The sequence below is a fragment of the Monodon monoceros genome, unplaced genomic scaffold, assembly GCF_005190385.1.
Source record: "Monodon monoceros isolate NGI ecotype Baffin Bay Population unplaced genomic scaffold, NGI_Narwhal_1 Super_Scaffold_19, whole genome shotgun sequence".
In the NCBI taxonomy this organism is placed as follows: domain Eukaryota; kingdom Metazoa; phylum Chordata; class Mammalia; order Artiodactyla; family Monodontidae; genus Monodon; species Monodon monoceros.
In genome coordinates, this window is record NW_021703775.1 from 62,030,045 (window position 1) to 62,046,781 (window position 16,737).

Here is a 16,737-nt window from a genome sequence, read left to right on the forward strand (position 1 = left end):
ATAAATTACTTATATTTGACAAAAATAATTGTTTCAGGAGTCTCGTATTTTACAGGATCAGCCAATCTCCTTTAATGTGTTCTGATGAAACTGAAAGTATTGTAGTACTTAGTTTAAAAAAACAAACCAATGGTAAACAAACGAATTTGTTCATTGTTTTCCCTCTGCAGACCACCAAATTTCTCTGGACAATTGTGGAATTCTATCCTTTGAAAGAATGGTGTAACCACTTGCATAGAACACAGCTTACTGAGTTCAAGAACAAGGTCAAGATGAATGGCAGAAGGAGCTGACTCAGAACCAGTCACCGCCACCACCCCCACCCCGCCCCGCATCTCCATCTGAGCTGCTGGGCTGGGGAGTCTAGAAGTTTGCCGAAGCAAAAGGGAAGGGAGAAACTCATACATCCCAGTGTATACCTTTAGAGTAGGCAAAATCTAGGGTGGAGGGACAGGGAGGCTACAGCTCATATGAAGATTTACATACTTCTCCATTCACTAAGAACATTTATAGAGTGCCTCTGCCCAGTACAGCCTACCATGAACCTCTGGCCATTTATCAAGTTCAATAATACAAAACTGGTCTTCTTATAAATTTAAAATGGTTGAATATTGGCAGTGTCACATGGTTCAACCTAATACAAAAGAAACAGAAGGCTGGGCCATCTATTACCCAGATAGTATAAAAATACAGAGTAGTTGGGACATATGCATAACAAGAGACCCTTTTTTTGCGGCGGGGGGGGGGGGGGGGGGGGATACGTGGGCCTCTCACTGTTGTGGCCCCTCCCGTTGCGGAGCACAGGCTCCGGACGCGCAGGCTCAGCAGCCATGGCTCACAGGCCCAGCCGCTCCACGGAACGTGGGATCTTCCCGGACCGGAGCATGAACCCGTGTCCCCTGCATTGGCAGGCGGACTCCCAATCACTGCGCCACCAGGGAAGCCCAACAAGAGACTCTTTACACAACCTAATGTAACACAGCCTTAGCATTTCAGCATCAGAGGATAACAACAATCTAGTACTATGAGGCAAGGATCCTCATCCTCCTTTGTATTTGTACAGCACACCTTCTCTCACTGGAACTTTGTAACAATTTTGGACGGTGAGCAACACAACAGTTATTCACAGTTTTATAGAGATAACTTTGTCCAAGCTCTTATTTTTTTAAAAGGGTTAAGGGAGAATGGGGAAATCTAATGGGAGGAATCTCTCATTAAGACCTAGTTTGGTAACTAGGATCCTAAATTATGTCACCTAAAGCAAGTCATTTGTTTTCTCTTGATCTCACTTTCCTCTCTTGCAACGCAGATAATCCCCAAGGTTGCTCCTAGCTTAAATATCCTGACTTCAAAACAATCTGCAAGTTGCCAGAGTTGAAAATGCCAAGGAATAAATAAACTATGACATTTACTGCATAATATATATCATGACTAGCATAAGTACCCTGTGGGAAATAAACACACTTTTATGTATCTATGCTCCTACAGGAAAGTATGTATGTTTGACAAAGTGAGTACTAATTTACTGCCTTTTTAGTAACACAAGTTTATACAGGAAATGAGGCATGTCCAGTAACCAACAGGAGTTAGGTACCAGGTGAGAACAGTACATGCAGATCTTTACACTGTGTGAAAATATGAAGTGTTTTGGAGATTCTGGTTTTTGCTGATGGACAGAAATGCCATCACACAATTCAGCAATTTGACTTCCAGTTGAAAGCAGGAAAAAAAAACCACCTCTGAGGTAAATACTTTTCCTAGCCAGACAGACCATTTGGCTGTTTAACAGGGATCACTTAATTTAGATAAAGGAGGAGTTCACTCTCTAAGAGGACATATGTATTTCTTAAACTCCCCCACCCGGGAAGCAGCTTCACACTGGGTACACACACCCCTGGATACTTTTTTTTTTTTTTTTTGGCTGCGTTGGGTCTTCATTGCTGCGCGTGGGCTTTCTTTAGTTGCTTTGAGCGGGGGCTACTCTTGGTTGCGGTGCGCGGGCTTCTCACTGCAGTGGCTTCTCTCTGCAGTGGCTTCTCTTGTTGCGGAGCATGGGCTCTAGGCACACAGGCTTCAGTAGTTGTGGCGCACAGGCTCAGTAGTTGTGGCTCGCGGGCTGTAGAGAGCAGGCTCAGTAGTTGTGGCACACGGGCTTAGTTGCTCCGCAGCATGTGGGATCTTCCCGGACCAGGGCTCAAACCCGTGTCCCCTGCATTGGTAGGCGGATTCTTAACCACTGTGCCACCAGGGAGGCCCATGCTTGGATACTTTTATTTAAGGGAATCAATTCCTAGATCTTGAGCCTTCATGTGTTTCCTTCTCTAAAAGTGCTCTAACAACACACTTGCCAATCTCCTTTTCCCTCTCTCCTTTACTCAGTGTCTGCTTTCTCTTCAAGGCACCCTCTTGCCCATCTAGAATCTCTCCAGGTGCACTGTCCTACAATGTGAAATTATCAAAGGCACCAAACGAATAAACAATTCACAAATATATCCCTCCTGAGGGACACAGTCATAGGAAAAGGGACAAGTCTGATTTATTTCATAAGAAAGTCTGGTTTTGCCAATTAGGTTAGACGGCAGACATCATTCATAGAGTAACGAGCCAATGCTGCTGCTGAAAATATGTTGAAAGCCCATATTTAATAAAACATGACAGAAATGAATCTACTGCACCCATTTAATTTTTGATTAAAAAATGCAGATATTGGCTTAAAAATGTGTGAACACCTAAGTTTTTCAAAATTATTTTAGGAGATAAGGCAGCAAAAAAATGTTAGAAGATCAACATTCAAGAGCAATTTTACCCAAGGTATTTTATACAAAACACAAGCTTTGTGAGACTTCTGCTAAAAGAAGAGTTCTGTGGCTGAATATGATTGAGAAACGCTACATATTCTATATACATTTGCACATGGAAGGCCCCCTGAGAAGTTCTTTGGCAAGGACTCGGTTTTCTCTGTTTAACTTGGTATCCTCCACACTTTCGGCCATGGAATCTTTTTTCACACACCACCTATTAACATCGAGCTGACCTAGTGGTCTGTGGAGCACATCTTGTGAAATGTCGCTCTCTTGGGTCAGCCCCAGGAACTATCATATGGGTCTCTTTGTGAGTGTATTTGTTTCAACCTAGGCCCTACTGCAGCCATAGCCTCATGACCTGTAACTGTCCCACATTTATAAAATAATCATCTAGCATGGGGTGGATTCAATCACTGAACTCACTCAAAGGAAGCAAACCACTGTGGGAACAACTCCCTGCCTTCCAATCCTTCTGTCTGCAGGGTAACATGATAGAAGAATTATCAGAGCCCAGAGGACAGCCTGTATTTATTTCTCAATACATGTGTGCTACACATGGAAGATGCACATCTCTGCGGGTCTTGGATTTCCGACTATAATCTATAGACAGTACATTAATTTCTCCTTGAAACATTCATAGTAACATATCTATTATGGGCTTTCCCCATGACTCGTGATACAACAGGCATCTTCCCATTGATTTTATAGCCCCAGAGACTAAGGTCAAAGAGCTATTGGAAAACACAATGTGCTAATGACTCACTTCACCACTGTCTTTCCTGAAGAAAAGTGAATAAAATAAGCAGACATTTCCTTTTTGAATCCTATCCCAGTGATAGGAGCACAGTAAGAGGACACACCAGAAAATGATTTTACAATGGATGGGAATGGGTCCCAAACTGATTTTAAATGCTAAAATGATACTCAGGTCCAAATCAAAACTTTAAATTCTTACCCAAAATATTGTGCCTATTTAGACTAGAAAAAGCAGCAGGAGTTCCAAGAGGATGTCTAGGCCAGTAAAGTAACACCTTCACATCAGTAAAACATATCAATTGCCTCTTGGTCACTGAGATTGCAAAACATGATTCAGCATCACAGTAAGTACCCCCCCAGTTTCTGGGATTAAATCACTAAATACAGCAGAGCACTGTGATGAATCTGATAGGTAAATAAAAAGAATTTTAAACATTTTAAGTACTTTGAATAACTTAATTATCAAGTCTGGTTGACTGCAGTCTTAGTTCACGCCTACTGACTTTCTACTATGATTTCCCAAATATATAGCAATAACAGTGGATTCTAAGTTTCATTCTCATACCCACATTAGTCTCCTATACATATTGCTTATTTCCTCCTGGAAAGAAAGAAATATCAGAGCAATAAATTCCCTTATGTTAATGGAACTGAAGGGAACTTTAGAGAAAACACTAACTGTAGCGAGTGTTGCATAAACTAAGAAGTCACAGAAGAACATGCTGAAGGAAGGGAAAAGTCACTGAAAAGCTTTTAAATGAAAACATCAATGGATATTACGTCACTAGTCACAGTTCTGAATATTAAAGAAATGGTATTGGCCACATGCTGCCAAGTGAAAGAAGACAGACACGGAACACTTACTGGATAATTTGAAAGTTCTAAAAAGACAACTCATCTATGCTTATAATAGTCGGGACAGTGATTACTTCTGGAAAAGAGAGAGAAAGTAAAAATTGAGAAGGGACAGAGGGAGGATTCTGGGGTGCAGGGGATCTTCTATTTCTTGACTTGAGTGATAAGTACACAGTTATGTTCACTTTGTGATATTCACTGAGCTAATTCCCTGTGATGTGTGCATTGTTCCATATATAGGTTACACTACTAATAAAAATTTAAATAGATAATAAACTACATAATTTCTAATATTACCAGACTTTTTTCACCAACACTTTTTCAACATGGCCTCATAAGTTTAGACGTAAAGTGACCTCCCAGTAATACAAATAAAGATCTTCAAGGTGTTACAGATCAATTTCTAAAATTGCTGCAATTCTCTACCTCTTTTTGTATCCATGACCCTGTCTATGTGACTTTGTAACTTCTCCCACTAGCAAGTAGAGTCTATTTTCCCACTCCTTGAATGCAGGCTGGCCTGTGACTTCCTTCAGCCACCAGTGTGTGACAGTGTGTCAATCCCAAGCCTAGGCCTGAAAAGCTTTAGATAAGACACCTTGTGGAAGATTGCTGAGCCATTCCTGCTGAAGCCATCCTGGACCATCCAGCCCCAGGCAGCCATCAGCTGATCACAGACCCAAGACTGAGCCTGGCTGACATCACCCATACCCGGCCTGGGTCAGCAGAACTGTCCAGCTGCCCCCAGAAGCGTGAGAAACACATGATTGTTTCAGTAAAGTAACTGTTAACTTACAGGGGAAGGGAGAAGAGGTGATACAGAAGGGGAGTGCCTCAGGAGGAGTGCTCAAAAGGAATGCAAGCTTAAACAAACAGCCTCTAGAGACCTCAACGTTCTGCTTGTTAAGGACTTCAGGATAAAACTAAGGTACAATGGCTTGCTAATAACAAGAGAGAAAAACACTTATTTTACCTACAAAGCAGACACATTTAAAACAAGAAAACTTGCTGTGAAAGTAAACAATGAAGTGTGGAGAACTCTGATTTCTAAACCAAGTTACTGAAAGCACCTAACAGGAGAGTCTGATCTAAAGAGTAAAAGAACCAGAGAGCATCTAATATCCCCCCCAGTGCTGCTGCTTTAAGCCATGGTTTCCCCACCTGTAACAAGCAGATGCAGTCATTGTCAGGAATTACTGACATAAAAAGCATGATAAGAAGTACTACAAACTACTAAGTAAACGTTAGTAGCACAGAATGGGGAGAGGGAGCCCAGGCATCAGAGATAGATGCTAGCACTCTCCAGGTATGCTATCTTCCATTACTTAATTTCTTTGAGCCTCAGGGCTCAGTTTCACTACAAGTTTAAAAAAACATAACACTATCTCACAGGGTTACTGTGAGAATTATGACATAGCTGAAGCACCCAACCCAATGGCTCCACTAAATAGGCATTCAATAAACACTAGCAAAATACATAAACAGGTAGATAAGAAGATGTGTAGGCGATAATGACCAAAAAGGAAATTTATTGTATTAGAAAAGAGAAAGTTATCAAGTTTCTTATGCAAGTATTACCATAAGGAAAGAAGTAGCACATAAATAAAATCAACAGTAATTAGAGCAGCAGGTGGCCTAGCTAGTTCCACCTCAGGAGAAAGTCTGGAGAAAAGTTGGGTGAGAACCTAAGAATACTAGAGGAAGCAGTTGGGGTAGGTACAAAAGGGTTAAAGTGGGCTTGAGAGCTAGAGAACTTAGCAAACTTAGACCTTTTATGGCACTTGCTGTGTCAGGATCACTGTCACTAAAAACATAGTTATGTCTACAGATCATCACCGTCTCCCTTGTTCCTTGTTACCATCACTGCAATAAGACCCAGAACAAGGTGAGTGGGCCTTGAAAGAGATGGGGAGACAGGGAGGAAGGGAGCATGGGAAAGAGAGAAAATGGGAGGGAGAGTCCAGAGCACTCACTACAGTCATCCCTTGATATCCCTGAGGGATTGGCTCCAAGACCCCCTCTCCTCATGCAGATCCCCAAATCTGTGGATGCTCAAGTCCTTTGCATCAAACGGCATAATACAGCCAGCCCTCCATATCTGCAGATGCAGAACCCACGAATGTGAAGGGCCGACTCTACTAATTTGAAGACATTTATATTAGCTCCATGACAATTTGGTCACAACCCAAAATCTTTGAAGCAAACCAAAAATGTCAATGGAGGAAAAAGCAAAATTAACAAAATTAACCAACTATATCAACTTCCCATGTATTTAAAATAAAACCTTGAAAGAAGCTTACACTCACTAGCCTTAGGCACCATACCAGACAAACTTCAAATTCAGCCTGCCTCAACCCCCAGCGTACCTCAACTGACTTACCCACCTCCACGGGTGCATGTTTTCCCATGCTCGTGTCTTAGTTCCTTTCAGCCCTAATAACTACCCTGCCCCATATATCACCATCTTCCCCAAATTACAATTATTTGAAAGTAAAATTATTTTTCTACATACAAAACTCAGACAAAATTATTAAAACCAGCAGGAGTTAGTTCCAAGATTGTTAAAAAAAAAAAAAAAATCTTGCTCATAGCCATATTCAATATAAAGTACCTGGGGAAAGCCTAAATGAAGAAAAACATACTACTTAACTGCCCTTTTTGTGTTTTCAAATTTGTAAAGAAAAGGCAATAAGGAAGGAGAGGAGGACACAGTCCGTGGGCTCTCTAAGCCTAGTGGGAAGGGAAGCTGTACACCCTCTCTGAAGCCTAACGTGCACAGGATGAATGAAAGCTTGGGAACCAATAATGTCTCTTCTATGCGTAATCATAGCTTCACATGAAGGTTTATGTTCAAGTACACCCCTGACAGCATTATATATATATAAAGGAAAAAAAGAAACTAATCTGAAAATCCAACTTTAGGGGAATGGTTAAATGAATTATCCTATATCCATTAACTGGGATTCTATGTCAGCATTAAAATAATTTTTAGGACGTTATTTAATAATATCAGAAAGTGTTCATTATCTATTAAGTAAAAACACAGTTTTCACAAGTATCCATGAAATATAAGCTCAAATTTATATATATGTATATGTATATATATACATATATATATGATTGGTAGAAAATATAACAAAATACATTTATTTGGTAATTTTTATTTTCTATACATTTCTCTAGTTCCTAAATATTAAACAATAGGTGTGAATTATTTTTATAAACAGGAAAGAAAGTGCTTTTTTCTTTTTAAAGGAATATGTTTTTAAATGCCATCTGTGATTTTCGAACTCAGTGGGACCTGTCCTCTGAAACTGCACAGTGTTTGGTCCGTTTCTTTTACAGCACGAACTACATGCTGCCTTGATGTTTTAATTACATGTGAGACAGTGATTTTTGTAAGGGTAGGAACTGAGTTTTATTAATATATTTCTCAGTGTGCCCCCACTGAAATCGTCATTAAATATCCATAAAACAAATGAGTGAATGCACGGCAGATGGTGAATAGATTTATGCTGATGGGCTGCTTAATTACAATGGTTAAAAAGACTATCTGTGGATAACAATTATATAATATGAAGTTTCCTGAAAAGCTTTTCTGTATTCTCAAGGAAAAGCAATTTATTATATTGAGATATATATATATATATATATATATATATGTTAAAAACCACATTCTGATACTGATCTCTTAAAAAAAAAAAAAACCTCAATCCTGATATGGATACTTTTTTTTTTTTTTAAAGTAACACAGTAAGTTCATGCTTTGGCATTCACCCCAGTTCCTAACATAAAGCAATTACAGATAAAATATCAAGGTCAAAAAACGAGGTCAACATCCCAGTAAACCTGAAATGGTATAGAAATACATGGTACCTGGTGGTCACTGAAGCTCTGGGTCTGCTGTCTAGAAAGCAGCAGGGGAAGCCAGGAGTTTAACACATTACTGACCAGGGGATTTTGGCAGAAACAAACACCTGTGGCTGTAATACGTCTCCAGTCAAAAGTGGGTTTAACAACTGAGGATAACAAACTAAACCTATTTATGCAAAAACACTCCTCCCTCAGCAACTAAAATCCAGCTAAACTTTTCAGTTTGCTTAAAAAGTTAAATAAATACATTTTAAAAAATGAAAAAAGAACAGGTTAGCTATGAAAAACAATGAGAAATTTTGGAACTGATAAATAATCTTAGAATTAAAAGTGTAACAGATGGGATAGAATCTAGATAGGCATAGTAAAGCAGCAATTAGAAAATTGGAAGACAGAACTGAGGTATTCACGCACAAGGTAGCAAAAAAGACAAGAGGATAAAAGCACAAAAGACGTGTTACAAGAGACACGAAAACCAGAGGCTCCAACACTTGTCTAAAAGGAGTTTCAGCTGAAAAACACGGTGGAGAAACAATATTTTAAGAGATAACAGCAGATCATTTTTCAAATTTGAGGAAAGACCTGAGTCTTCAGATGGACAACACAACACTCTGCCTACTGAGTAAAATCAAGATAAATCCAAATATAGACACACATCGTGGTAAAACTACAAAACATAAAGAATTCAGAGATGATCTCCAAAGAGAGAAACAGTATCTACAAAGGAAGAAAGTATCAAAAAGAGGTCAGAAAGACACTGGTATAATGTAGGTCAAAAGTATTGTTGGAAAATAACTGTTATCCTAGAATTGTACACCTGACTAATCTTGTTACAGAATGAGCTCAAAATAAAGATATTCTCAGACATGTAAAGTATATACTTCTCAGTGATCCCCATTTAAAGAGCTTTTAAGGGATGTGATCTCAAAATATAAATTAGCAAATAAAAATACAGGATACCCAGTTAAATTTGAATTTCAGATAAACTACTACTTTTAAAATACATGTCCCAAATTATCTGCTGTTTATCTGAAATTCAGATTTAACTGGGCATCCTATATTTTACCTGGCAATCCTACCACAAAAGAAAACATGAACCCACAAAGTAAGCAGAGGACACAAGAAACAATGCTGAGTGCAAAAACTGATACAGTGTCAGTAAATTCATTTAACTATTAACTGTATGAAAAAGACTATTTACATTAACCATACCTTTGAAGATAATTCTAAAATGATAACTCTTCTCTAAGCCACAAATCCATTTTCTTTTAAATGTGCAAGAAGTTGTCATAATGGCCTTTGGACATTTCTATGTTAAAAGAAGTGTAAATCCAACAGCTGTTTTCCCAGCATGTATCACAAAGCCCGTTATATTACAAATGATACATGCAATATATTACAAATGATACATGCAATTAATCGTAAGAAACATAAGAAATTTGTCTTAAAATTAGGCATCACTTCATCTCATCCTACCTGTCTGTTTTAACCCAACACTATGCCATAGGCCACGTTCTTTTCTCCAGCCAAGTCAGTTTTCCTGAGGGTCTCTCATGTACTTTCTAGTCCCCTCAAAGCACTCAAAGACCAGTGTTCCTCTATGTGTTCACCATACTCCATTCACAAGCAATTTTTTGATGATCATTAAGACGTCTGAAATGTAAGCTACAGTCCAGACAAGCTCTTCATAACCAAGAAGTTCCATGTACAGCTTCCTTATGTGGATTATTAACCAAGATTGGTGAGTTTCACTTAATGACAGAGATATGCCCCTGAAAAAAAAAGTGCATTATCTTTTCTATGGTCTGAATACAATTCAGTTTTAGATGCACTTCGGGGGACTTTCTATCAAAAAGGAGACCTGCAGTGAAAGTTTTAATAGAGTATTACTGTCTTAGTGTATCTGTGTTGTAAATTTATTTTATTAAAGCAGAATAACCAGTGTAATAAAATAATGCCAAAAGAAAGTTATGTGGACAGCTCTTTCATACTTGTTTTAACAGGCTCATCTGGAGGCAGCTGAAATTCAGCTAGACGGATGAGTGAACAAAGCAAATCACATCCTGCTGATTCAAACTGATTTAATTACACTAAATCCAAAGGGCAAGACCAATGTCTTATTCATCATTCATCACATATCCTCAGTCTGTAGCTCAGGAGTGCTCCACCAACTAATGTTTGTGGATTATGGAATATTTTTTAAAGATTTCAAAATTATTCTCGAAAAAGGAATACGCATACACTGGATTCTAAACGTGTAGACGTCTTCTAGCTATGTATTTTGGCATTGCCCGCAGCACCTCTGCACATGCTAAAAATGTAGAAAACAGTAGATTGATTTACAGTTATAAAATCAAACAGGTAAGTGATTTTAGCATATCAAGAGATATTTGCTTTTAATAAAAGATTTCACTGAAAAGACTGGTCCCCAAGTAATTTCAGAACCCAATTCTAGTTTTGAAAGTTAGATTTACACCTAATTTTTAAGAACTCATTTATTTCATGGCAAAGTTATGGGCAAATGAGTAATCAAAATGCAGGGAAGAAGTATGAAAGTAGGAGTTCCTATGATCATTTCCATGAGGTACTACTTCATTTAATTCTAGTTCTACATCAAAACTTTAGAATAATAATCAAATGACAAAAGCTGCTCTAGATCCACCAGGAAATTTAATTGTATTGTTTGTTATGATAAAGAAAGCAAATTATAACAATTCCATAATGTTGAGCGTAGTGAGGCAAGGTTTTAGAGCTCCATGTGTTTATATGTAATAAATCATTCCTTTGAAAAGATAATTGTAGCACCACTAGAAAGGAGGGGGAAAAAACCCAACTTTTAGGGCAATTATTTGAAAGCTCCTCAAATTAACTTGTGAACAGTTGGTTCTTTGTTACGGAGTGGCCATTATGAAAAGTTGTTTCAGGACATTAATTCACTTAGTTGAAGGAAATAATGTAATTCTAGTTATTAATCACTTTAATTTTAAATGTGCTTTGTAAACTGAGAAGACATTAAACTCCAAGAACAATGTGGAATGCACAAGTAATTAGATGGTTAATGGGCTTTTTTTGAAAAACTTCAGCATAAAATCAAAAGGCTTCAAGGCTCTAGGAAAATCCAAGTGTATATATGTAATGTGAGAAAGTTCTACCCAATTTTAGTGACCAATAATATCACCAAGGGAGTGAAATTAAGCCCTTCTCTCAAAAGCAATTTCAATAGATTTCATATTATGTTATGAGTCAATCTTCTCTGTAGTGTAATTTATCTGTGCCTTCTTGAGGCACCATGAAACAGAATTTTCTGTGATACTTCACTCCAGAATTCATGCCAAAAAGTACAACACTGTTTTGCAAATATCTTCCTGAGACAGACATAAGCCAGGATTTGGCGTTACTGAACATCAGTGCAACTGACTGAGGTGGAACCATTTGATATGCTCAGTACGAACAAAACTTGCTAAAGGTCACTCCATACCAGCCAAACCAGAAGAGGAAAAAACAAAAAAACCTCAAGGAATTATTTAAAGGATTCTCCATCTTATTTTGCTAAATGAGATGGCAAATGATTACTTGCAAATTTTCACTCCCACTTCTACAGTGGTATTTTTATGAATATGAACTGTTAGAACCTTGAACCGGCCAGTAGAAGGAATATGTTAGATAACCATCCTTTCTTATTAAACAAAACCAAATTGACATTAATTGCTTTGACTTCTACTCGTTCTCAAAACAGATGGCATACCGTACCTACGTTAGTAATACTTCACAGATATATACAAAATTGGTAAAAGAGGTCATACTGCAGACAGAAACAGAGGTGGCTTGGGAGTTTAATCCTAGCTGGGCCTCTTCTGTGTGACCTTGGACACTCTCTGTCTCTCTGTTTCTAATTGGGATTCTTAAGGTCCAAATCCCACCCCACCCCGAGAAAATAAGTATATTCTTCATCATTTGACATTCAGAGAAATTAGGAGCATCTGACATTTCTGGAGAGTATCTAACAATTAGCCATGTAGGATTAGGATGGTGAAGGATAAATAAGGATCCTCCTCTTTCTACAGCTTAATGAAGCAACCAGATATGCCTGATCAAGGGGACACTTCAGGAAACTACATGTCTAAAAATTGTGCGACAGACCAAAAAGTAATTTCCCTCTTCTCATGCACAACCTCAGTCCTTGGTGACAGAGTAATACTGGCATCAGAGTACTGGAATGAACCTACAGAGTTATTTAACATTATGTACTGCATAGGACAGAAAGTCCCTGTAGCATCCCAAGCCAATAGTTATTAAGGATCTGTTGGATCACCTCTAAGTGCTGGAAGCTCAGTACTTCCAAAGGTGTTTCATTACAGTGATGGGGAACTCTAACCCACAGAAAAGGTTTGCTTGTAGTTGTTGTAAATATGCCTCCTTATAACTCCATTCTATTGACTTTGGCCTTTGAAGCAACTCATAAAAGTCTTGTTTTGTAGGAAAGTTGATCAAACATTTATTTAAAGCCATGTTTGTAAGGCAGCCATTATATTTCTCTTCAGTCTCAACTTCTCGAGGCTAAACACCCTCATGTTTAACACCAGGCCCTTCACAAGCCTGGCTGACCTTATTAGCCGAAAGATAATGAACACCAAATACCCAAACCCCAAATTCAGTCTGATTGGCACAGTACAAGGTCATTACTTCCAATGCCCTGCTCATTCTGCTTCTACTAACATATCCTCATAATGGGCTAGGGCTTTTCATATATATATTTTTATCCAAATCTGTGAAACAACTTGGTTTATACTGTAGAATATACATTTAGCCATCTATTCATTCTTCCATCCATATAATATGAACTTTTAATAATATCTTAAATTCTACTGATTCTTACATAATGTTAATTAACCCATTACTCCCATGTACCTAGCAGTACTACAGGTTTGCAGATGTTTCTCAAAAAGCACCCTGGGCAACCTCTCCTTTGCCAACATTCTTTCATCTAGGATGAGGCCTTATAATATTTGAAGGCAAAACTTTTTAAAGACATGGTATATCTATGTGCATTTCAAAAAAAAAGATTCTTTTTAAGTCAGTAAAAGCTCTACAAATCATAAAAGTTAAACAGACACAGTATTATAGAGACAATTTACTTGAGAAAATTCTCAGGTAATTAAGATATTCCTTTGACATGAACCATTTTAATAGGGATTAATCTATATATTGTTAACATTACCTAAATCTACTCAGCCCTATAAACACATACTGGCCAAGAAGAGAGAGCCCGAAACCACAAGTCCAAGGACATGTGCTGTGTTTTGATATGGATTTTCATTCAATAAGACTCTTGGAGTCTCTTTCAACATTTATTCCAAAGTACACATAAGTTACTAACACCACCACCTTCATCCTAGATGTGTACTGGGAAATGAGCAGCATTAACTGGGCACCTCCCAAAGTAACTGAAACGAATTTGCTATCATATATGGATACTAAACTAGGCACTGGTAAATGTGAGTTACAACTTCAGCTCTATTTAGCCACAGGAAAGTCATTTAACCAGTCTGGGCTTGAATATCCTCACTTGTAAAGTATAGACACTGAACTGGGTGATTTCTGAAGGTCCCTCGGCTGTATGTTTCCATATACATTGAACAAAAGCACTCAGGGCTGTCAACAAACACATGAAAGGATGCTCACCATCACTAATGATTAGAGAAATGCAAATCAAAACTACAATGAGGTATCACCTCACACCAGTCAGAATGGCCATCATCAAAATATCTACAAACAATTAATGCTGGAGAGGGTGTGGAGAAAAGGGAACCTTCTTGCACTGCTGGTGGGAATGTAAATTAATACAGCCACTATGGAGAACAGTATGGAGGTTCCTTAAAAAACTAAAAATAGAACTGCCATACGACCCAGCAATCCCACTACTGGGCATATACACTGAGAAAACCATAATTCAAAAAGAGTCATGTACCACATAGGCTTCCCTGGTGGCGCAGTGGTTAAGAATCCGCCTGCCAATGCAGGGGACACGGGTTCAATCCCTGGTCCAGGAAGATCCCACATGCTGCGGAGCAACTAAGCCCGTGTGCTACAACTACTGAGCCTGCGCTCTAGAGCCCGCAAGCCACAACTACCGAGCCTGAGTGCCACAACTACTGAAGCCCGCGTACCTAGAGCCCATGTTCCACAACAAGAGAAGCCACCGCAATGAGAAGCCTGTGTACCACAACTAAGAGCAGACCCCACTCGTCGAAAATAGAGAAACCCACGTGCAGCAACAAACACCCAATGCAGCCAAAAAAAAAATAAATAAATTTATTTTAAAAAAACAAAACAAAAAAACCAAAACGAGTCATGTACCACAATGTTCACTGCAGCTCTATTTACAATAGCCAGGACATGGAAGCAACCTAAGTGTCCATCGACAGATGAATGGGTAAAGAAGATGTGGCACATATATACAATGGAATATTACTCAGCCACAAAAAGAAACGAAATTGAGTTATTTGTAGTCAAGTGGACAGACCTAGAGACTGTCACACAGAGTGAAGTAAGTCAGAAAGAGAAAAACAAATACCGTATGCTAACACATATATATGGAATCTAGAAAAAACCAAAATGGTTCTGAAGAACCTAGGGGCAGTACAGGAATAAAGATGCAGATGTAGAGAATGGACTTGAGGACACGGGGAGGGGGAAGGGTAAGCTGGGACGAAGTGAGAGAGTGGCATGGACATATATACACTACCAAACGTAAAATAGATAGCTAGTGGGAAGCAGCCGCATAGCACAGGGAGATCAGCTTGGTGTTTTGTGACCACCTAGAGGGGTGGGATAGGGAGAGTGGGAGGGAGACACAAGAGGGAGGAGATATGGGGATATATGTATATGTATAGCTGATTCACTTTGTTATAAAGCAGAAACTAATACACCATTGTAAAGCAATGATACTCCAATAAATACGTTAAAAAAAAAAAAAAGCACTCAGGGCATTTCACATTTAACTACATAGTTTTACCCTATTGACTAAGAAATGTGTGTTTGCTCTGATATTTAATACCTGAATACTTCAAGGTAGCCAGAAATAGTCTGATGAAAGAAAAAAGGGGACTCTGCTGCCCAATCATATGTCAGTAAAGAAGTAGCGCTTCCAGGTCCATGTATGTGCTCACATGCACACACACCCACATGTGGACTGGAGGTGACTAGCGTGGAGCCCACAGAGGGCTCCATAATGTAATCCCAACTCTCCTGGATTTCATCACAAATAGACAGAAGGGGGAAAAGTTCCATAAAGTTCAAATGGTAGTGAAGTAATTCTAGCAACGACACACTAAACTTCTATTTCCTAAACAGAGGGAGCAAGAGGTGGTTCTCTGTGTAACCTTCACATGCTGGGCTAATGAACAAAGCATGGCAAAACAACTCAGGTTTCTCAAAAGCCAAACAACTGTTGAGCTCATACACCAATGAAGTCAGTTAAACTTACCTTGACAAAAGGTGTTGTTAACCCGTTTATAACCTTGTAGGCATTCCATCATTTGATTATATCCATGATAAGCTGTAAAGAAGAAACAGTTATGTTACATGCTTAAATTCTTACAACCCTAAACTACTATATGTGATAACCAAAGCCATATAAAGCATCAGTGATCTTATTTCTAAGATACCAACCCAAGGTATATGCATTTCTTTCACATTTTCCTTGTTTTTCAGTATACCTCATATTTTGCAACAGACATAAATCTCAATTAGTTGTCAATCTTGATTATGTTAGTTCAAAGAAACATAAGACTGTTCTATATTTTCTTCCAATTAGTGATTATGTATTACCAAAAAAAAAAAAAGAATCAATTCCTCCCCAATGATTAACTACAGGGAGTTGTATTTTCTTATAAATTCAGAGAGGGTGACTATATATCCTGGTCTGCCTCATACAACCCTTGGTGATACCTTTGATCCAGCAAAGTTCATCAATAGCACTCCATTTCACTTTTAAAAGTGTCCCAGTTTAGACAATAAATTGTATGCTCGCCTCAGTTACAGGCTCACATATTCCAGTGATGAGCTGATTCTTTATACCATGAAGCTGGGAAGAACAGAAGGTGAGGAGAGGAAGCTGGGAGAGGTGAAGGGCTGCTCTGATCAGTTGTACGGTTCATCAACTCAGAAAACTCATCAACAATACAAATGTCGCGGTCACCAATTTATCAACAAAATCCTAGTCACTGAAATTCTGACATCCTAACGTGATACCCGAGAACCTTTCTGGCATAAGTTCTGGGACCAAGTTGACCTAGGTTCAAATCTTGGCTCTGCCACCTTGGAAGACAAGCTTCCTGGGTTTCAAATGGAATTCTGTACAATGGGAGTATCCCCATCTACTGAGCAGGTCAGGGTTGTTGTGGAGTTTAGAGATAATTTATGCAAAATGCTTACTGCAATGCCTGAC

The 16,737-nt window shown here is 38.7% G+C and overlaps 1 protein-coding gene across 7 annotated transcripts in view; it reads right to left on the bottom strand.

Moving 5' to 3' along the window:
• LTBP1 (latent transforming growth factor beta binding protein 1) overlaps positions 1-16,737 on the bottom strand; it is a 423,359-nt gene that overhangs the window by 159,249 nt on the left and 247,373 nt on the right. For all 7 annotated transcript variants that reach the window (XM_029231490.1, XM_029231496.1, XM_029231494.1 and 4 more), the window contains one exon: positions 15,775-15,846. In XM_029231490.1, coding sequence (XP_029087323.1) covers positions 15,775-15,846 — 72 coding nt within the window. The remainder of the gene's footprint in view (positions 1-15,774; positions 15,847-16,737) is intronic.